The 21,892-nt window shown below is 53.1% G+C and overlaps 1 protein-coding gene across 1 annotated transcript; it reads right to left on the bottom strand.

The window, feature by feature from the left end:
• Positions 1-303: 303 nt before the first annotated feature.
• On the bottom strand, positions 304-4,792 carry MSX2 (msh homeobox 2). The gene is made up of 2 exons (XM_040976858.1): positions 4,414-4,792; positions 304-728 (listed from the first exon to the last, which is right to left on the bottom strand). Exons 1-2 carry the CDS (start codon positions 4,790-4,792, stop codon positions 304-306), a joined length of 804 nt encoding a protein of 267 aa, XP_040832792.1.
• Between the last annotated feature and the right edge of the window lie 17,100 nt (positions 4,793-21,892).

Raw genomic sequence — 21,892 nt, 5'->3', positions numbered from 1 at the left:
TTACGTCTGCTGTATAAAGCTGTTATATTTCACTTTCTATAGCTGTATATACTTATTTATAATAATAATTAAAAAAAAGACCATCAGAGCCAATCTTGGTGAAAGGAGTTGGGGGCATCAGGGAGCTTCTGCCCTAAAGAGTGCATTCCAACTAGTGGAGAGGCCCTGGGAGGGGCCTGGCCCCTTAGGGTGGGGCACCCAGGCACCCAGTTCAGGAGCCCTGGGCTGCTGCTGCCTTCCAGGAGCGGGAGAGGGAACCCTTGGAGCCAACATCCGGCCTGGAGTCTGTGGCTGTGGTCTTCCTTAGGACAAGTGGTACATGCCATATCCCACTGGTGTGGCATAGAGTCCGACGGGCGGGATTGGGAGCACAGGTCTATGGAAAGGGTAGGAAGCTCCGTACAGGGACGCGGCTTGCAGGGGCGAGTTGATGGGGAAGGGGAGACTGAAGCCGGACGGCAGCATGGGCTTCGCGGCCATCTTCAGCTTTTCCAGTTCTGCCTCCTGCAGTCTTTTTGCCTTGGCCCTTCGGTTCTGGAACCAGATTTTGACCTGGGTCTCTGTGAGGTTCAACGAGCTGGAAAACTCGGCACGCTCGGCGATGGAGAGGTACTGTTTCTGGCGGAATTTGCGTTCTAGAGCCAGGAGTTGGGAGGTGGTGAAGGGAGTTCGTGGCTTCCGGTTGGTCTTGTGCTTCCTCAGGGTGCAGGTGGTAGGGCTCATGTGTCCTGGAGGGAAGAGAGAGGTGAGGGAATTAGTGAGCCTACAGGTCCATCTCTTGGCTAAAAGCACTCAGCCTTAAAACACAGGACACGCAGACTCCTGGGATACGGCCTTTATCCTGCGGGATGGGATGGAGAGGGGCCATTTTTAAAGGAACCTGTTGCAGGATTCAGTGCATTTGGGGGATCTCGTGGCAGGATGAAACTCCCCCTGTGGAAGACAAACATCGTGATGGATCACGGAGAACACGTGGCCACAACATATGCCTCCCAAGTCAGAGAAGCCAAGGACGAAGATTTCTGTCTTCTACACTGAATTTGTATGTTTAAAACGACAGACGTGGGGGCCCTGATCATGCTCTTTTTGAATGCTGAGTTCATCACACAGGAGAAAGAAAATGAAAAAGATGCTTAGAAACTGGGCTAGCAGCTTTCACCCATGGATGGAGCGGAGCATGTACCAAGTAGAGCAGAGCGAGAAGGTCTGAGTGCAGTAATGGCATTTCTGCACGCTGTAAACGGGCATGCAGCTGTCATGCCAGCCAGGCCCCAGATGAGAAAAGCCTTACATCATGCTGCTGAACTGGACGACGGAGAACTCTTGTTGGCTGGGTGCTTCTAGAATATAAACTTTACGAAGATGGAGGGGAAAATGAGCTTGCCCATAAAAGTACTTGTCAGGGGAAATCAGGCCGCATCTGAATTGAGAGCACATGATGACATCTTAGTCACCCCCTCTAGCCTGGGTTATGGTTTAAGGGCCAATGTGTAAATGATTAGTTTGTCACCAAAGTTTCTAAAGGGGGGGGGGGAATCACAAGCGAAGCAGAGCTATGCCAACAACACCCAGCCTCCGCTTCAAAAACCAGCTCGGACCTAGGACTGAGTCCTTAGACTCCCAGCAGCACCAATGCGCTTCACCACTGGTTCCCCTCAAGGGCAGCTGGGGAGCCACGGGGCTAGAATGCTCACAATTAATGTTCTGCACTTGGCTTTTATGAGCTATGCTAATTTTGCAAATGTAGCCACAGTTGTAACTCCAGCGCACTCCAGGGAGAATGTCGCATTTCTTGTTCAGTAACTTCGGTGGCCCAAGAAAGAGTTTACACTTCATACTTGAGGGTGACACAGCACAAGTCCCAACCCAGCCTGCTCTTCCAACAAGGGGGTAGATCTGCCCTAGCGTCACCTGGTTCACCATCACTGTTCTGATTTAAGAGAGGAGAGAGAGCTAATGAGTTCAGGCTAAAGTCAACTTTTGCATATGCTAATTCTAAGTAAGCCAGAGCACCCAGAAGCCCACCTCTTCATTTACAAATGAACTAACAACTTGCTCCAGCAAAATCCTCACCCTCCCTAAACCCTGGCCGGAGAGGTCTGACTGCTTAGGGTCTCAGCTCAGCCACCAAATTCAGTGCAGACGCCCGCCCCCAGGGCTCCATCTCGAGGGTTTTGAAGCGTCCAGGGGCCTGGGGAAGGTAACTCCAGCTGCTCCGCGGGGGCAGCATTTAAATCATGAAATCCAGGCAGCCAAGGAGGGGGTCTGCATCCGCGTATCAAAGCCATAAAGCTACCAGGCTTCCCCTCCGTGCACCACTCCCCAACTCCCCCCTCCCTCCGCCCCGCTGCAAACCAGCCGGAGGAAGGATGCGATTATACAAGGCAAAACAGCATTTATCCTACTTCCTCCGAATAACAAAACCAGGTCTGGGCGTCCCCCGCGGGCTCCTCGGCTCCTGCCCGCCCAGGGCTCGGGGAGGCACCTTCGAGCTTTCTCCTCCAATACCCCTAGCCAGCACTGACCAGGCTTTTTCGGGATCTCGCAGAGTCCTTCTCTGGTAAGGCCCAAAGTGGCCTGACGGAAAATGGGTGGAAGCCCCTGAAAGGGCTGGAGGACTTGGAATGGGAATTATCCTTCCAAACCCTTCCTTCTTCCAGGCCTGAGTTTGCCAAGTGTCTGAATCCCGGTTAAAGCCAAATTCCTGGGGTCGTCCTCCCACCCACCCCCAGCTTAGGAATACGTGGGCAGTTTCACTGTCCGCAAAACGGAGGCGCGAACAACCCCTCTGCCTGGTGTCGAGTTCTGAATTTCACTAGAGTGGTCCCAACCCAGTCTGCCACCTTTAAATGTCCCCAAGCTGTTTTTTTTTTTTTTTTGCGGGGGAGGGGGGAGCAAGGGGTGTGGTCAGGCCCAGGTGGCAGCGGATGCCTCTGCACTGGGGTTGCTACTGTCCCTGTGCGTACGGATGGATAGCTCGCTGCCCCACGGACAAGCCCCTGATAAGATCACAGGGTGCCAAGTGCTATCAAGCACTGAGCAAACTTGAGTTTAAATTCTTTGAGTCCTTAATCTCCACGCTCTTTGGAGTCTTTCAGAGTTTCTAACAGGGTGGAGAGAGACCGCCGGAGGGGACAGCCACTGACGCCTGGCCATACGGCCTTGTTTTGTCCGCCAACCCAGGGCAGCAGACGGGTGGAAATACAGAAAGGGTTTTGGTTTCTTTTTTTTTCTTTCTTTCTCCCCACCCCTCCCCCTTAGCTTTGGAGAAAGCCCCTCTCCCCATCCCTGCCCCCTTCTTTCTCATCTTTTGGAAAATCGGGCAAGGAAGAAGGTGAGGCAGACAAGAGCAATTCTGAGACAGAAATTTGAAAAAAGAAAGAAAGCAGGCTGCAGGCAATGTCCCCTAAAAATTGTAAAAGGATTCAAGCCCCCAACATTGAATGCTTAAAGCCCAAAGCGGGCTGGGAGCAACCCACCCTTATCAGGGGGAGGTGGGGAGACAGGTGTGCCGAGCTCAATTTGGTCCCCACCTGGAAAGCCAAGGTGTCCAGGACAGTGGAGATCAGCGAAGAACTTGAACCCCAGCTCGCCTTACCCAAGTCACCAGGCAAAGTTGAACTAAGACAAGCAAATACAGTTCCGGGAAAAGCCTGGCTCCCCACGCCTAATAAAGGGCTAGACACACGTTAGTGGGGCTCCAGCTCTGGTGAGCTAAGGCGCATCACTTGGTGAACTGGCAGTTCCTGCTGGAATGCTGTTAATTATTACTGTGAAGCCCGTGGAGCCCCACGTGGCTAATGGTTCCAGCCCGCTCCGGGCGAAGCCCAGAACGTCGCTGCCAAACCAGAGGAGACGTTCGCTCGTCTGCACGAGTCTCTCTGCCCAACACCTCTTCCTTCGCGGGCTAGGGCTCCCACAGTCACTGCTTTCTCAGCGTTTGGCTGGACCCCAGGTTTAGCGCATCTTTAAAATGGGGACACAGCTGGCAGGGTTGCGCTTTGCCAGGGGACGAGGCACCCTCTTCCCTTCCTGCTATGTATTTGAGTGTTCCCAAAAATGTGGGTCGTCCCACAATCCCCAGACACAGACCCTGTTGCACAGTGGAACTTAGACACGCCAGACGTCCGGAGCGCAGGGCGGAAGGCTGCCAGTCACTGTGCAATTCCGCAAGAGCCGGCGTTTAAAACACTTGACACAACAAGGAGCTCCCGGACGGGTACAGCACGGGACCCTACCCGGTGTCTGGAGCGCACTGGGCGCTCCCAACCGCCCGGGAACCCACGAGTCCAGAGCTCGCCAGGCTCGCTTTGGGAGGCTAACAGTGCAAAGGGATCTCCACACCCCACAACCTCGGGCACCAGCCCCAGCTCCCCGCGCGCCCACCGACCCCGGGTCTCGGCGTGCACTCACTGGGTGGCGGCGAGTATCTGCCGGGTTCCTGCATCCACGCCGCGCCGTCCTCTGAATTCTCCGACTTGACCGAGGCCGTCTCGAAGGGCTTGACCAGAGGCCCGGGGCTGTGCGCTTCCCGGGCGCCGTGTCCGGCCAGCAGCAGTGGCCGCAGGGTGGCCCCGACCGAGGCGCTGTCGGCCGGCAGCGGGGACGCCTCCTTGGGCGGCTTCTTGTCCGACATGAGCGCCTCCACACTGAAGGGCAGGCTGGAGACCTTGACGCGGCGTTCCTCCGCGGCCCCGTCGGCACCCCCAGGCCCGGGGCCCGGCCCGGCCACCACGGCCGGGCCCTCCTCGTCGGACGAAAACAGGTCATTGCCTTTGGACGGAGAAGCCATGACTTCTCTGTCCTTCGGAGCTCCCGGCGCGCGACTCGGCTGGCAACCGCGGCAGCCGCGACTTCAACTTTTTTTTGGTGCTGGTGGAGGGGGGAGCCGGGATGGGCGCGCCGGGAGTGGAGCCTCTCCTCCAAGGGGGAAGTGGGAGACTCAGCGCGGCCAATCGACTCCGGCTCTGGCGCTGACGCCACGGGCGCTCGCCTCCGATTGGTTCTTCTGCAGGAGGCTGGGGCCTCTCTCTTTCTCTCTCTCTCTTTTTTTTTTTTTCCTGTTTGAAATAAATTAGGAGTTAATTACAGGAGCAGTCAGCAGAGCTGTTATTAGGCGATCCCTCAAGGGTTATAATCACGCCAAAACTGAAAAGTCCAAGGCGTAATTAAGGCCGATTATTTAAAGAGGAAGTTCGCCGGGTCCCATGTCTTCTCTCTCTGACCCCTCTTAAAAGGGTACCCCGCGCCCAGCCCACTGCCCCCCCACCCCCCGGCCACAGCCAGGATCCCTTTCAAATGCGCAGCTGCAAAGGCAGAGCATGTGTGATGGTCCTACTGTGCACTCCCGCGGGGCTACCTTTGCAACTCCTATAATGAAAATCACTTGGAACAAAACAGACTGGGCACTCAAAAAAGGGTACCTCGCTTTTAGCCAGGGCTCACAAACACTGCTCTTAGCAAAACTCATTCCAATAACAACAACAGCAATAATAATAATGTCGGTCAGGGAGCGAGCCACGGGGGTGCTTTTTTCCAAAGGGGGCAGACAGGACATGGAAGCCACTTGCCCCGTCTCTTCCACCTAAGAATACAACCAGGTGCTTAAAAAAAAAAAAAAATCTTGAAAAATGTGTGTGTTTTTGTCTCTAGCTGGGGGAGATCCAGACCCGACTTCTTAGTCAAGAATGGCTGCAAATGAGCGTCCTGGAGTGTGTTTGAGCTTGTGTTTGTCATGTGGGTTTAGGTGCCAGTGTTTGCTTGAGTGGGGAGGGGGAGGAAAGGAGCCGACATCTTTGGAGTCTTCCTGCTGCTTCCACAGGTCAAAACCACAGGGTCCCAAGTTCGTACACACCCCCAGCCCTGGTCTATCCTGTTGAAAAGTACGTTTTTATTCATTGCATATATATCTATATATATGCACAGATATTCCTGCCCCCCCCCCAAATTGCAGCTTCAGTAATTATGTCCCAAAGCCTAGGAAAGGAGAGCGTAGACTTGGAGGGTGCGGGGTGGGGGGAGGATCTCAGCTGCTCCACAGGCCGAGGGACCAGGAAGAGAACCTCAAAGGACTCCTCCAGGGTCGCTTTCTCCCCCTCAGAATATCCCCGCCATCCGGGACATTTGAAGTAGCTCATCTCAGCACCCCGCAAGAGGCTGAGGCTTACAGAATCATTCCCCCAGCGGTGGACAGCGAGGGCAGTGGTTTAAATTACAGAAATGACCAGCGGGGCTAACTTCCAGTCTCAGCAACCTGACCTCTGGATGTGGGGAGTCTCGCTTTTTCTCCCAGGGTGCTTCTCTGATGCCTGGGCAGTCCTTCACCTTAAACCTTTGCCTGGAGCCACTCTGGGTTGGCTGGGAGAGTGGGTAAAGCACTGGCTGCGACTTGCAGGGCTTTTTCTTTTTTTTTAAGCACTGACCCGGTGAATTAATTTTGATTAGAAGGCATCCTGCAAAAGTAAAGAAATTTTAAATACAGCTTTTAAAACCTCTGAGTTCCTCTCCACCCCCAAAGGAGCGTGAACATTCTTCTCTGTCTCTAACCAACTGAAATTCAGAGAGAGAAGGAGAGAGAGGGAGGGAGAGAGAGAGCTCTGAAGGCTACCTGGGGATGTATGCATTTCCCCCCTGAGTCAGACCTGATGACGGTGGGCTTGATATGCCATGCAGGTAAATCCAGATCGAGTTCCCTGCCTTTGAGATGTTTAAGGGCAGGTGTGAGTTATATATTTTGGAAGCAAGTTGGAAATTCGTTTAGCCCTGAGCTGCCAAAGTGTACAAAAGGGTTCAACTTTCAGTTAGTGTGGAGCCAGCCAAGGTTTTAGAACTGATCCTGAAATTCATTGCTAATATTTGTCAGCCTAGAGTTCACACGTTTATTCCTAGGATTTTTCTTTTAAATCAATGGCGCTGGAATCTTTTTTTTTTTAAAACAAACTTGGGGATCCCTGATGTCAAGAAAGAGAAAGAAAATAATGAAGCCAGAAATAAGAAACTAGTAGAATTTTTTTAAATGACACTACTAACAATCGGCGAGGAACATCAGAGTGTCAGGCTCTAGTCCCAAAGGAGGAGGCGACCTGTTGGCCACGCCTTCTGCTCGTGCCCTCCCAACTGGTGCCGCAGTGGGGACAGGTAGGAAGAAGGGTCTCCCTGCTTGGGGAAAAAAGCTGGATCCAGTAGAGCCCGAGCCTTTGCTCCCACGCTGGTTGCATTTTCAGGACCTTTCCTGCACCTCTTCCTGGCGGCGTGACCTTGGGCACACAGCTCTGGCTCTGTGACAAGAGATAATCCTTTCTACCCGAGATGGCTCTTAGGGTAATTAAACTCAACAGACTCCGTAAAGTCAGTGGGCGTGGATCAATTTAAAAATCATTATTGTCTATCAAGAGCAATAGCAGATCGTCCAACGCTTGCTCTCTTCCAGGTAAATGTTCGCCAGAGAGGTGCCTTCACGGAAAATATCTCCACGACGGAGAAATTAGCTCAGTTTCTTTCTCCCCGGCAGGTTCCCCCGGCTTCGCCCGCTTCCCCCACTGGCTTGGGGGTAGTCCCCGAGCGCTTAGCGCACTAGTTTGGGCCTTTGGGAGTCGTTCGGCACAGGTTAGCGCCCGGGGGTGTTCGCGTAGCTGCAGTATTCGCAAGCCGGAAAACTGGGGTTCCGATCGGAACTTGACCACCGCCGAGCGTCTATCCTAGACTGGGATTCAATCCCCGGACCTATCCCGGGTCTCAACACGTCGCTTCGGGCCTGGGTTGATTTCCCCCTCCGTTTTAGGGAGGATGAGCCTTCGGCAAGGAAACGTCCCAATGAGCTACCCAAGGGCAGCCACGCAGGAAGCGGGAGTCCCGCGAATGCCGCCGCGCGTGGCCCCGAGGCCTCTCCGCGCTTACAAGACTCTCGGTCCCGCTCCACGCTTCCATCGCTCCCTGGGCGTTATTTCACCCGCGCCGGACCCCTTCGTGGAGCGGGCGCGCACGTGCATGCCCCGGGGTGCCCCGAGGCGAAAAGCCCTCTTGGCCAGACCGCGCGACGCAGAGCGCACGCCTTGGCGTTGGAACCCCGAGGCCTGAGCGCTGGATCCCGGCGGCTAGGAGGAGGCTGGGGGAGGGGCCGCGCAGGGGGCTGTAGACGGGCCAGGGCTGCGGGCAGGCGCCAGGCGCGGGGAGATGAAAGGCGGGCTCCGGGGGAAGGGGCTGCGCCGGGTGACCGGCTCCAGCCGCGCCGGGCGCCCCGCCCCCGCTGCCCGGGGCAGAGGCGGCTGCCCGCGCCGGAGCCGCGTTAATTGCTCTCGGCCTCGGCACTCAGCCTGCGCGGAGCCGGGACAACCTCGCTCCGGGAGGAATGACAATTCGCCCTAATGGGACAACCTCGCTCCCAGAGGAGTGACAATTCCTCCTAATGGGCCGCTTGTTAGCGGCCTATTCTCCCGAACCCGGGTATCAGAAGCGGGGCAGACACGCGGGCGCCAACGTCCGCCAGGAATTCCACCACCTTGCTCTCCGCCCTTGGTCAGTCCGCTGTGTGACCCCGGGTGAAAGACTACCCCTCTCTGAGCGCGTTTTTTCTCACCTGTACGGTGTGAGAGTTGGAGAGGAGAAGCCGAGACCTCGGAGAGAGGAGGGCATTTCTTAGTGGGGCAGACAGGTATTCGATAAGGGCATGGATTGGGCGACAAAATGATGGCTTGGGAAGTTCGGTGCACTCCGTCGTGACGCGTTGCCCTGCCTTGGCGCACCGAGGCCGGAGCTGGAAGGAAGCGACTTTGCCAAATCTCCATGCAGGTTTCCTGAATGCCCCCTAAAGCCTTAGCCTGTGTTGGCTCCCCACTGCACAGTTGGAGGAGTCGCGGGTGGAGCCCAAAGGGTACATTGCGTCGCCGCAAGTGCCACGCAGGAGGCCAGGGGAGGGAGAGCAAGGCGCAGCTGGGGCGTGAAAAGGGCCTGTGCTCACAGACCCGAATGCAGTTGTCCCCTCGCCACCAGCAGGTGTGAGGGCGGCCCGAGGGTGCACGCTTTCTGTGGTTCTGTTCAAACCCAGGCCCGACTTCTTCCCATTTGCTGCTGCGGCCTCCCTGGATGTCACCGCCCCATTGCAGAAACCGGGCACTCTGATCTTACCCAGCCGACAGGTTTTTTACTGTTGGGGGGATCAGGTGAGAAGCCTTGCCCCAAACAGAATGCGGCAGTGGCCTCACGCAGCCAGGAGGAGCCATGCCTTAGAATGGGGCCTGGCCACTTCGGTCCTGAATCTCTCGCTTCCCTGTAACTTTGGTGTGCCTAGCAGTTGGTGCATGTCGCACATTAAAAAAAACAAAAACCAAAAAACTTCCCTTTCCCTCGCTCTTTTTGAGAGTTGTTTGAGGCACAGAACTGCAACTGTTGTTGGTTGTTAAGTCTGTTTCTCCGCCCCATAGAATGGGTTAAGTGCCCATCTTTTGAGAAGCAGGCAAATGGGCAACTCTGCCCAGTGCGGGTGAGGATTAGGGGAGGAACAAAGAGATGGTGTAGACACACAGCAGGTTGTTCTGTCCAGCTGCTGGGCTCGGTGTGCTGGCACACTCCGCAAGCCCTGCTCTCCCACGAGGCAGGCTCTCACCCACAAGGCGAGGGCCCAGATTTGTCTGAATGGGAAAAAACCCTGAAGGGCTCCCTGGAAGAGGTGTTCTCCAGAGCCGGCTAGCTGCAGCCCTGAGGAGCCAGCTAGACCTCTAGAATGGAACCTGGGAATACTGCTTCCTCCCTGGCTTCCATTTAGCTTAATCCATCTGGAACCCCAGCTTCACCTTCACACCAGGCTGAGATGAGGTTAGTCCCTCCAGCAGCCTTAAGATGTTGGGGCCCTCCAGGAGAAGAAAACGAAAGCTTAAGGCTTTTGAGTGCAAATTAAGCTTTGACCGATTCTAAACATTATGTATTTAGCCCAAGACAGAAGTTACCGTGGAGGTGGGAGAGGACGCACCTGGAGCTGCTAACCTCCAAAAAGGAGCCACATTTCCTTCCGACTTAGAGGGGTTACTGGATCTGGGAGGGGCCCCATCCCAGTGGAGGAGGGAAGAAGTTGGGACCGTGGGTCCCAAAAGAGCAGGGGGTTTTTGTCAGAGTCATGGAAATCGTGCATCGCGAGACACACCACCACAACACTATGCACTCATCTCAGTAGATTCCTCGTCCTCCAAGCAGGTTTGTCCTTGCGTTTGCCACAAAGGACTGACAGTGCTGAGCGGAAATCCCAAATGTGTCTTATTTGGTGGCCTCCCAGCCGGTTCGGCTTCCAAACACAGCCACTCAGCAGCAGAGAGGAAAGGGAAGAGGAAACTGAAGGAATTACTTAATGGCTGTAATTATATATATTTTTTTAATTAAAGAAAATAGCGTCTCCCCCCTCCCCAGTAGCTCCCTCTGCCCAGTGGAGACAGAGCAGCAGCCCGCGCTCCAACACCTGAAAAGAAAGATTAGGAACACTGATGCCCAGGTTTGTTCACCTGCGGGAGGGCGAGGGACGTTGGACCGGGGGCTCCAGGCTTTGGGCAATCTTGGGATAAGGCCGCAAGTCCCCTATTCTCCTTCCTCCCCCCATCCTCCGCCCCAGGCACGAAGACCCTCATCTTCTGACCTGGAGAGAAAAAAAAAAAAAACAAAAAAAACCCTGCGTGGCCACAGTTTTGCTCGCCGCGAAGCGCTTCCACGTGCTAGACCTTGCTGGCTCCTCCTCGGGTGGTCGCACTGGGGTGGAGTACGGGGACCACCTCAGCCCCCAGAGCCCCAGCTCTGGGCCTGCGCGCCCTCTTGCCCATCACCCCTGGTGCGGCCATTCACTGGCCCGAAGTCACGGAGACAGTTGGCGGGACGGTGCGCAGCACGGGGACTCCCCGTGCCGCCCCGCACTTTGCAGCTTCTTGGCACCCGCGGAGACCGATGGGCCCCCTGCTCGCTGGTGTCTCGCCTTTACAGCGCTGTGTCTGGAGCTCCGAAGAGCCGCTGACACAGTGAAAAACTCCACAAATGCTGGTTACTTAAAGGGATACTTCCAGATGGTAGCCATGCCTGGAGGGTCTCCGGTGACCCCAAAGTTGCTGAAATCACCCTTGAGTTGTGATGGAAGCTAGCCGGCCCTAAGGACTGCAGTTGGCATTGGCACTTGGGTAGCCCGAGGGATGCATTTTAAATTGTGCTCTCAGATTAAAAAAAAAAATGGAGTGCTCATTTCTGCTCCAAATCCAGAAACAGAGTCCATTTTCCACATCATTGTCCAATTCCCATGTAGAAGGGGTCCTCATTTCCCACCTGAGTGAAGAGTGGAGGGGTGTGTGTGGGGGAGGTGCATAGAATGTCTGTGCTAAGCCTGGCAGCCAGTGGCCCAGTCAGCCCTTGACCCCCATCTGAAAGCGGTGCTCTAAACCTGAAACTGTCTTTCTCATCCTCACGCGGTCAAGTTCTCTTGGTCCTGCCTTAAGGCAGCAGAAACAGTTCATCTTTGCTCATTTGCTTTCAAAATGTCTAAATATCTGGATTTTGCGCATGTCCGGGTTTTCTGAAAGGTGTCCTTCTGCACTGTGAATCCTCAAGCGTGTTCAGAAGCAAACGACCTGACGACAGCTTTGCAGCCTCCTCTCCTCCGGCATCAGCCGATGCCCAGGGAGCACCGGCTCGCTGCCAGGTACCCTACCCACCAACACGGGCCAAGTCACTTTCCCAGCTACCCTGTGGGGGGAGGATCTGCCTCTCACACATGGAAATCCTGGGTCCATGTCATCTCTCTTTCTGATTGTGTCTTTGCAAGGAGATCATGCTGGCCGCATCCAACCCAGGAAGAAAAAGCCATCACCACTGTCTACCAGCTAGAACTTCCTCTAGGGATTCTTGCCACAGCTTCAGGATGCCTACAGATGCCTCGACCCTACAACGCTGCTGCAGGTAGGACTTCTCACGCCGTGCTCCTGTTCTAAGTGCTGGACGGTGTGTGCTTTGTAGCTGATGGAGGGGACACATCTGTCACCTTTTCCACAGCTCCTGGCTTTCTGCACACAGGTGTGCAAGCCTGTTGGAGGAGGGTGGGGTAGAGCCGAGGGTCTGACCCAGAATCCAGCCACCGAGTCGGAGTCGGGGTGCTCATCCTTCTCCACTGCGCATGACTGGCCTGGTTCGCTCTGAAGAGTTCGCTCCCTCCCCTGGGCCTCTCATAGATTCCCCCTCTCTGGCAAACTCAAGTGTCAATCCATGACTATTCTGGACTGGGTGAGCCCATGAAACAAAGTGTCCCCTTGTCCAGCACCTGGACTGATGGAGGTGTTGAAGGAAAAGACCCCAGGATGGATCCTCAACTTTGTCCTGCACCTGCCGTGTGTCTCATTGCCTGCCTCCTCTCCCTGTCCCCATCAGAAAACAGGGCTTCCTCATCTACTTTTCAACAGCCTGGAAAGATTCCAGGAGGTCATGGATGGCAAACCCAGGGAGAACAAGCCGTCCTCCCGTGCCGGCTGAGGCTGCCTGCCCGGCGGCTGACTCAGCTGCTGGGTGGACTGGGAGCAGGCACGGCCCACGGTCCTTAATGACACAATTAGAGCGGACACTCCCTGTGTGGACAGTGGCACAGAGGTTTAGGGAAATGAAGCTGCAAATCCTGCAAGCCTTGGCCCAAGTGAAAGCTCTTCCCAAAGAGATGGTTTTTGGAGGGGTCCGGGGGTAGGGTGGCGGAGTTGAACAAACTGGGAAGGGATCACTCCAAAAATTCCTGGGTCCTCCTCCTCCTCCCTCGGACACTGTTCCTGTACAGTCTTAACACCTGCACACGGACAAAACCTCGACCCCTAACCAGAAAATAACAAAACACGCTGGCTTCCACGCTCCCCTGGCCTTCCGAGTGGACCTAATTATGGTTGATAAGTAACACACCGGGACATGAATTTCACTTTACAAATTATTTTTTTTCCCCATCGGAAGACAAGAATCTATTTCAAGTTAAACATTAATTGAATTAATAGAGCCGTTGGTACTGGGATCAGGCTAGAAAACTGTGGCGATTGGTCTTAGACAAGGGAACAATGGGCTAGGCGCAGACTGGAGATCTAGATGGGTTTGCACGGGAGTTTGGGAGAGAGAAGCCCGCGTTTCCACCAGCACAGGATCTGGTTGGAATCCCGCCCCCACCTTCTCCTGGCTGCATGGCCTTGGGCAAGCTACTTCACCTCTCTGAACCTTGGAGCTCTTATCTCTTAAGAAAAAAAAAAAAAGCAGGTGGTGACCATCCCAGCCTCCGGGATTTGCAGAAAGAATTTATGACAGACAATAAGAGGGCCCCATTACAAGTTGCTTGATGCTCGGAGTTGCTAATAGTATTAGTAAACAATGGCTGAAAGAATTCAGTGAAAACACTGGTTTATTTACCTTGGACCTGGTTATCTGCTAACTTCATAGGAATTACAAAAGAGGAGAAGACAGTCTTTTAAAAGCTGAGGCCTGTAACCACCCCCTGAGCCTTTGGTTCATTAGCATGGCTGTTCTAGGCTGCCATTTCACCAGCAGACGGATTTGATAAAACTTTTTTTAGAACTTGCACGCTGTACAGGTAAGCTTAAGGTCCCAGCAGGTCATAACCAAAGAGGAAAAATATCATCCATTTGTCCTCTTCATAGACGATTAAACACGCTGCCTGGTCTGTTCTTTTGTTTTCTTTCTTTCATCTCCTTCCCATGTCCCTCCCCCTCCCTCGTCCCCAGGCAGCCTTGTGCGGGGATGGCCCTGGACTCCGCAGAAACCCCTACTCCAGCGGGGAGACTGGGGTGGGGGTGGGGGGTCACACATGTCCCAAAAGGCTGCCCCAAAGCCAGCGTCATCCTGTGGGATTCCTACTGACAGAGTTGGCTGGGACACGGGGCCCCTCCACGTTTCCGGAAGCTGCCAATGGTTAACGAGACCAAGGGACTTTCCGTAGACATCTAGAATTCTGGCTTCTTTGCATCAGCTGGAAGGAAAGGGGCCCAGGTGTGCAGGTGTGTGTTCTGCAGTACCGCTTCCCTTTCTGTGCGATGTGCCTGCTGCAGACTCCTCTGCATGCATGCTGTGCCGGCAAGGGAACCCGGAGGGGGGACACCAGCTCTCTGGGGTGGATGGCACAACAGAGGGCAGGCTGCCCGGAGGAGGTGAGGAGGTATCTGGAGCTTTTTGGGGTTGAGAAGGGAGAAGTGGTTGCTGACTAGGGGACTGCAGCCCCTGGGCTGTGCTCTCGGTACAGGTGGGGACCAGCGCAGGTGGAGATGGGAGGCGGGAGACAGCTTTCTTTTTGCCTTTCTCTTACTTTCCCTTCTTTCCTGTTCTTTCTCCTTCTTATTCCTTTCTTTCTGTCAGCTTCTATTAAACTATTTCTTTTAAAAAAAAACCTGATAGTTAGTGAAATAAATTGGAGAACTGAGCGATGAATAATCGCTCATCTTGCCATTGTGCCATTTAACCTAACTAGCAACAATGGCCTCCTGTGGACCCCAGACACCACTAGGTATTTCCCAGGGGAGAACAGCAGGAGGACACGGGAGGTGGGACTCGGGGGTTTAGGTATGCACACTTTCCTGACTTAATTTTCCTTGTGTAACTCGTGTCCTAGCCATCCATCACATCACATCATATCCAGAAATACAAATCTAATCAGTCCATGGCATAGATGACAATTCATGTAACTCTTTTTAAAATCTTTTTGTCTTAAAGATTCCTTTATTATTATTTTGTTATTGGAAAGGCAGAATTACAGAGAGAAGGAGAGACAGAAAGATGTCCCATCCACTGGCTCACTCCTCAAGTAGCCACTTGGTCACAGTTGAGCTGAACTGAAGCCAGGAGCCAGGAACTTCTTCCAAGTCCCCAGGCAGGTGCAGGGTCCCAAGGCTGTGGGCTGTCCTCAGCTGCTTTCCCAGGCCACAAGCAGGGAGCTGGAAGGGAAGTGGAGCAGCCAGGACACAAAGAGGTGCCCTTATGGATCCCAGGCATGCAAGGTGAGGACTTTAGCCACTAGGCAACTGCACTGGGCCCACGCTTTTTTATGTTGACAATAATTTTTGTCTAAATCCTTATTGCTACCAGCAAGTCTTGATGAAAGCTTTATAAACTGTCATACTTGGACTGATATACATATAAAGATTTGCTTATTGATTTTTTAAAGTCCATTTATTTATTTGAAAGGGAGAGTTACAGAGAGAGGGAGAGATATTCCATCCAGTGGTTATTTCTCATAAGGGCTGTGATGGCCAGAGCTGGACTGGGCTGAAACCAGGAGCCAGGAGCTTTTCCTGGTTTCTCTCCTGTGGGTGCAGGGGCCTAAGCACGCGGGGCCTCTCACTGCTTTCCCAAGTGCATCAGCAGGGAGCTGGATTGGAACTGGAGAAGCTGGGATTTGAACCAATGCCAGGATGGGACAGCAGCACTGCAGAAGCAGCTTAAATCACTATGCCACAGGGCGGGCTCGCTCCGAATATTTATTTATTTATTGACGAATTTCTTTTTATTTGAAATGCAGGTTTTACAGAGAGAGATTAGAGAGACAGAAAGTATTTCCCATGCACTGGTTCACTTCCCACATGGCCACAAAGGTTAGAACAGAGTTGATTCAAAACCAGGAGCTTCTTCTGGGTTTTCCCTGTGGAGGCAGGGACCCAGGAGCTGGAGCCATCTGCTGCTGCTTTCCCAAGCTACATGCAGGGAGCTGGAAGGGAAGTGGAGCAACTGGGACTTAAACTGAGTCTTGAACGCGGGCTATCAGTTATAGTAGGCAGAGGCTGTGCTTGCTACATCACCATGCCAGCGCCTAACAGGTGATCTTCTAAGGCCCCAGTCCCAGGGCGTGTTGCCCTCAGCAGTGCCCAGTTCTGCCCCTGCTCTGCCAACACCGGGAATCTTTGCTCTGTTTTTATTTCTGCCATGGGGCTGTTTTGAGCAAGCTGGGGCAGAAGATGAGAGACCCTGGTATCACCCCTCCCCCTCCTTTGAGACACTGCTGGAGAGGGTTGGGGGAGGGGCATTGTGGAAAGCCCTGGAAGCCACGAGGAGATATGGCAAGGCTTCTGTGACCAGGAGGAATCGGGGAGAGAGGTGTAGTGTTGGCTTTGGAGAAGTGAACCCAGCCGAGGAGAGGAAGCCAAGAAGCGATGGTGAGGAAGCAGAGCCATGAGTCCACGTCTCTAAGGGCCAGAGGCCCAACCTGCTGGCATCTTGCTTGAGGATGTCCTGGGAACTGTCCCTGTACTGCCCGTTTCTCAGGTCTCCCATGGCGGCGGTCAGCCACCCCAAGCTTCCTGGCCTGTGGTTCTATCTCACCAGCCTCACACATCTGGAACCCAGTGCCATAGTAGAACCACTTAGAGCAAGAAGAATCGTCTTGCTCCATTTGGCCAGGACCTGGGTCAGTGAGCAGGGCAGGCAGGGGCAGACAGGGCAGGGCTGTGGGCAGGCACATCTCCGTGCCAGGGACATGGTGGTGCCAATGAAATCACTGGTGACTTCACAGGGCCACTTGCTAATTAGCAATGTTGTTACAGCTAATCCTCACTGATTTGCTTTTTAATGGATACGCCTTCAAGTTGGCGACAGGTGTGTTAGAAGGAATGCCAGCAAGCACATCCAACCCAAGGCTTGGGCTCCTGGACTGGCACAGGGTGGGCCAACCCCCTGCAACTGGGATCCTGTTGGTGCGCATGGGGAAGTCGGAGGGTCTTTGCATCGCTGGCATTTTTTTCTGCCTCCCCGTGTTTTCCTCTCCCTGGCAATGGACAACGTTTAATTTTTTTTTTTTTCCATGGGCCATGAAATGCCTCTGAGGCTTCTGAGAAGCCCCCGAAGGCCAGGATGGGGCTGTCTTGTTCTTCTTGCTCTCCCCAGTTCCCGCGGGAAGCTGGGGACAGCTCTGCAGGACCTCATCAGTAGCAGAGATTGCCATCGGTACAGGACAGCACGTCCAGCGCAGTATTTGCTCAGCCCTTACACAGTCCAAGAGCTGTGCTGAGCTGTCCTTGACAATGGGTCCCTCTGAGTTCATGATTAGCCCCAATCTCCATGGAGTAGAATGCGGGCAGCTCACACTGCCCAGGCACTGAGGTTTCTACCCTTCGTATGACCTGGCTGCGTATGCAACAGTCACATGGGCATCCAACAGACGTGTTTAACAATCCTGGGCATTAGAATGCGACTGGCAGAATGGAAGTTAATGACCCATCCTGGCCTTGACAATGGGTTCCCCTATGACTATGCTAGGAACACCTAGGTCTCTTGTTGGGAGAAGTGGACCGCATCTGCTAGCTTATCAGCCCTGAGCTGGGCATCATTGCCAGGGCACAGAACACAGGCTTTAGAGTCAGACTGAAATGTGGGGGGGCTGTGTGACCTTGGGTGAAATGACTCAACTTCTCTGGTCCCCCATCTTTCTTCTCTTTTTTTTTTTTTAGAAGCAGAGGCAAGAACACTGACCTGGAAGAGTTGTTGGGACGATGATAAATGAACTACAGGATGCACCTGTCTGTTCTCGGACCGAACGCGCTCTGGGTAAATGAAATCAACAGTTTTTGAAGTCCATTGACTGAACTGACGAACAGAGACCAGCTGACTATTGAAGCAAAAGGAGGAGGAGGAGGAGGAGGGGTGATGGGAATTGCTCTCCTGCTCCCATCCACCCCACCCCTCCATTTCTGAGGCTGGCTGCTGGTTGCCTAGGTGATGCTACACAATGCGAGAGGAGGGCTTGCGAGGGCTGTGTGCAGCTGCCCGGGCTCCTGGTGCTTGCGTGCAGGGGGGCAGAATGCAGCCAAGTCGGCCATTCCTTGACACCAGCAATAAGTCAGCTTGGGCTACTGGCAGAGGTGGTTGGGGCGAGTGGCTTCGATTCCGCCTGGGAAAAGGGAGCAGAAAGCAGTTGGTGGAACATGAAGAAAAGATAAAATCACCCATGGGATTGTAAATAACGGCAGTCATAAAATGTTCTTAAATAACCTTTCCCAAGTAACAACTAAAAACCCCCAGAAACAACAGATACCAAAGGGCAGTTGTCCAGGTTTGTTTACAAACATTAATAAACAAACAAAGGGAGGGAAGGCTGAGCTGCCTTGAATGCCTTTTAGGGTACAGCTTTGTTTCCCCTGGACTGTGGTATCCATTCTACAGGCTGCAGAGAGAAATGGCAGGCAACAAGTCCTTGGGGGTGTCGGGGCCGAATCTGTGAGTTTGCTTGCAAAATATTGTCATTGTTTTTATTATTTTACAATTGAAACCAAGTGGTAAAACCAACTTGAAGTCCCACCAACTTGTTGTCCTGTGGGCACTTCTGGTTCCGTGAGTCACTTCATTGATTCCAGGCATGTTTTCATGATTTTTATTTGATTTATGAGAAAGGCCGAGTGACACAAAAGAGAAACAGGGAGGGAGGAAGGGAGACCTTCCAGCTTCCGGTTTGCTTCTCAAATGGCCCCAACAGTCCTGTCTGGGGCCAGGTCGCAGCCAGGAGCCAGGAATTCCATCTGCATCTCCCAGGTGGGTGACAGGGTCCCAAGGACTTGAGCCATCCTTTTCCAGTGGCATTTGTATGGAACCAGATCAGAAGCAGAGCAGCTGGGACTCAAACCGGCACACTGACATGGGTTGCTGGCACCACAGGCATAACCCGCCTTACCATCATGCCAGCTCTTCCATTTGGATCCTTCCATTTTCCCCTAGAATCCATTTCCTATCCTCTCCCGCATGACCAGGTTGAGTTAGCACCGTGCTGTGTTCAGAAAGGGTTTCCTTGCTGGCTGATTGTAATGTATATGGAAGCGGGTGTATGCTGTTTGGATTCGTTGTGCTTCCTGACAGAGGGGGAAGGCGAGACTCGCTTGGTGGTACTAAGGATGAAGTTGCTTCCAGAGTTCAAGTTCTTCTTCCAACCCCGTCGCAGAAGCCCCAAAGAATTCCTTTTCTTGGTCAACACCCCCTTCTGTGGTGTCCCATGGAATGGGAGGACTCCTATAGCTGTATTTCCATCCTTGTCCTTCCCAGGAAGCCGTGGAGCTCCTGACCAACTCAAAGAAGGGGACCCATGAATAATAATTAAAAAAAAAAAAGAAAGAAAAAAAAACTGAATCTCAGATTCCCTTAGTCAGCCGTGCAATTTTCTTATTAGGAAAACCCAAATGTCGTAAAAAAAAAAAAAGTGATGTCGGGAGAAAACCAAGATCTGGTTTGGGAAGGAAAGGCAAAATTCCTCATTATCAACAACATGGATTCCTAGGGTAAATATTTACCTAATCCAATTCATCTTGCCTTTCGCCCTCCTCCTTGGACGAACACGCTCCCGCAGCCGCCGCGGCCCTGCTGGAACAGACCGGCTTCAGTGTTTCCATCACTTGGCGTGTTTATGACTCAGCTGTAAAAATGTGCCCGAAGCAAAATCCTGGCCTACGAAGTCTCATCACAGAGGTAATTGGCAGGGGATTTAAAAGAAAAAAAATTTTTTTTTTTTAAAGACAGTTTTGGCTGGAGAGGCCCGAGAGCTCAGGCATTTACTGCTGGATGTTTCTGCCCTTCTGGGTTTTCCTCCCTGCTTGACGTTCAGTGTGGAGCTTTGGTCTCCCCTAATTGGCTCCTTTAAAGACAAAGTCGTAGGGGGCCCCAGTGCCAGACATTCAGATCATCTTTTTTTCAGTGATGCCCGCTGAGGGTCAACTGCGTGCTAGACACGGGGTCTGAGACTCTAGGAGTGTGATGGTGGGCAACGCTGTGGGTGTGTCTGCACACGTGCACACCTGTGTGATGTGTGTGCGCGTGCACACACACACACACACACACTCACTCATGCACGGGCACACGTGAACAAGCTGAAGGGAAACTTCCACGGGCAACCTGTGGTTGCAGAAGAGAAAACACAGTATAGGGGCTGCAGCTGATGAGGCTGAGCAGGAATCTCTGGAGACACACACACACACACACATACAGGTGAGGGGAGCACCTGAGGGCTATGAGGGCGGGGCTGCTGGGTCTGAACTACACCAGGGACAACTCCTGTGCTGACTGGCTGGAATGGGCTGGGCTGGGGAATGAGGGTTGCACAGGAACTAGTTTAGGATCCTTCATAAGACGATGGGAAAGCAGCAAGGAGTACGACTGAGTGCATTTTCTGTTTAGTTTCTAAAGATCACTTGCACTTATGATTCCAAAATTATGCACCAAAAATAAACTTATCTTTTAACATATATTTTTAAATGCATTTGAGGGCCCGTTGCGATGGCCTATTGGCTAAATCCTCACGTCAAAACCTCTGATCCCATATGAGTGCTGGTTCTAATCCCAGCAGCTCCACTTCCCATCCAGCTCCCTGCTTGTGGCTTGGGAAAGCAGTCAAGGACTGCAGATAGAAGATAGAATCAGCAGATAGAAGAGCTTTCTGTCTCACCTCTCTGTAAATATGCCTTTAAAAAACCAATAAATAAACAAAAACCACTAAAATAAAACATATTTGGAAGTTGGGGTTATATAGAGACAGATTTTCCATCCACTGGCTCATTCTTCAAATGGCCACAAAGGCCAGGACTGGGTCAAGCCAAAGCCAGGAGCTTCATCCAGGTCTCTCACATGGATACAGGACCCAAAGGCTTTAGCCTTTCTAACTCTGCTTTCCTAGGTTCCTTAGCAGGAAGCTGGATTGCAAGTGGAATAGCTGGGACTCAAATGGATACCCATATAAGATACTGGCGCTGCAGGTGGTGGCTTACCTCTATGTGCCACAGCGCTGGCCCCTTAACTCCCAGGTCTGTTTCATAAACCCTCATTCCTTTCTTTCTTTCTTTTTTAAGATTTATTTATGTTTTTGGAGAGGCAGATATACAGAGAGGAGGAAAGACAGAGAAGAAGATCTTCGTCTGATGATTCACTCCCCAAGTGGCCACAATGGCCAGTGCTATGCTGATCCGAAGCCAGGAGCCAGGAACTTCTTCCGGGTCTCCCATGGGAGTGCAGGGTCCCAAAGCTTTGCTCTGTCCTCAACTGCTTTCCCAGGCCACAAGCAGGGAGCTGGATGGGAAGTGGAGCTGCTGAGATTAGAACCGGCACTCGTGGCATCCTGGTGCTTTCAAGGTGAGGACTTTAACCATTACGTTGTCGCGCCAGGGCCAAACCCTCGTTTGTAATACCTGGAGTTGTGGGTATAGACAGAGCACGCAGATCCTAGCTGGCTGCTGCGAGTCTGGGGCATCCACTAGAAGTCCTGGGCGTGGAATTCTGGTGTGCAGAAGGACAAAGGAAAGTGGTGGGAGGACACGCTGCAGAAAATGAAATTCTCTATCTCTCGGCTCCTCTGGCTCTCTGTGGTCTCTGTGGTGGACGTCCGAAGCAAGGACGCGAGTCAGGAAGCTGTGGGCACTGCCTGAATGCGCGTTCCTGCTGGGATAGGCAGAACCAAGAAGGTGGCGGCAGAGTTGGGGGTGGACAATGTCATGCACAAGTTTAAGGGAGAATGTGGCTGTGGAGCAGGGCCTGCTGCAGGGCGGGGGCTGGGGGGCCGGCTGCAGGAGGGCTCAGGGATGGTCTGAGGTGTCCAGCTGTGTCCTTGGTAGAAGTAGGGAAAGAGGAAGGATTGGAGACAAGTTGAACATGACTCCCTCGTGCCAGCGCAGTGTGGAGCTCCAGGAAGAAGAGTACCTACTGGGGGGGAGGGGGCGGGGGGGAGAGGGGGAGGAGACAGTGCAATCCTGCGGGTAAAACTGTCATTGTCCAGCTGGGGCCAGTCCCAGCCCTTCCGTTTTCCAGCTGGGCAACCCTCATTAGTTACTTGGCTTCTGTCTAAACATGTATTTGGATGTAACCCTTCTTCATGCAGAACCCTTCTACATGATTGCATGAGCTAGTCGGTTGGCACCCGTGTGGCACAGTCCTAGGGGACTGA

This window comes from Ochotona curzoniae, unplaced genomic scaffold (genome assembly GCF_017591425.1).
Source record: "Ochotona curzoniae isolate NIBS_2020 unplaced genomic scaffold, NIBS_Ocur_1.0 contig_1, whole genome shotgun sequence".
Classification (NCBI taxonomy): domain Eukaryota; kingdom Metazoa; phylum Chordata; class Mammalia; order Lagomorpha; family Ochotonidae; genus Ochotona; species Ochotona curzoniae.
Note: the sequence above shows the minus strand (reverse complement) of the source record. Positions and strands in the feature narration are given on the sequence as shown.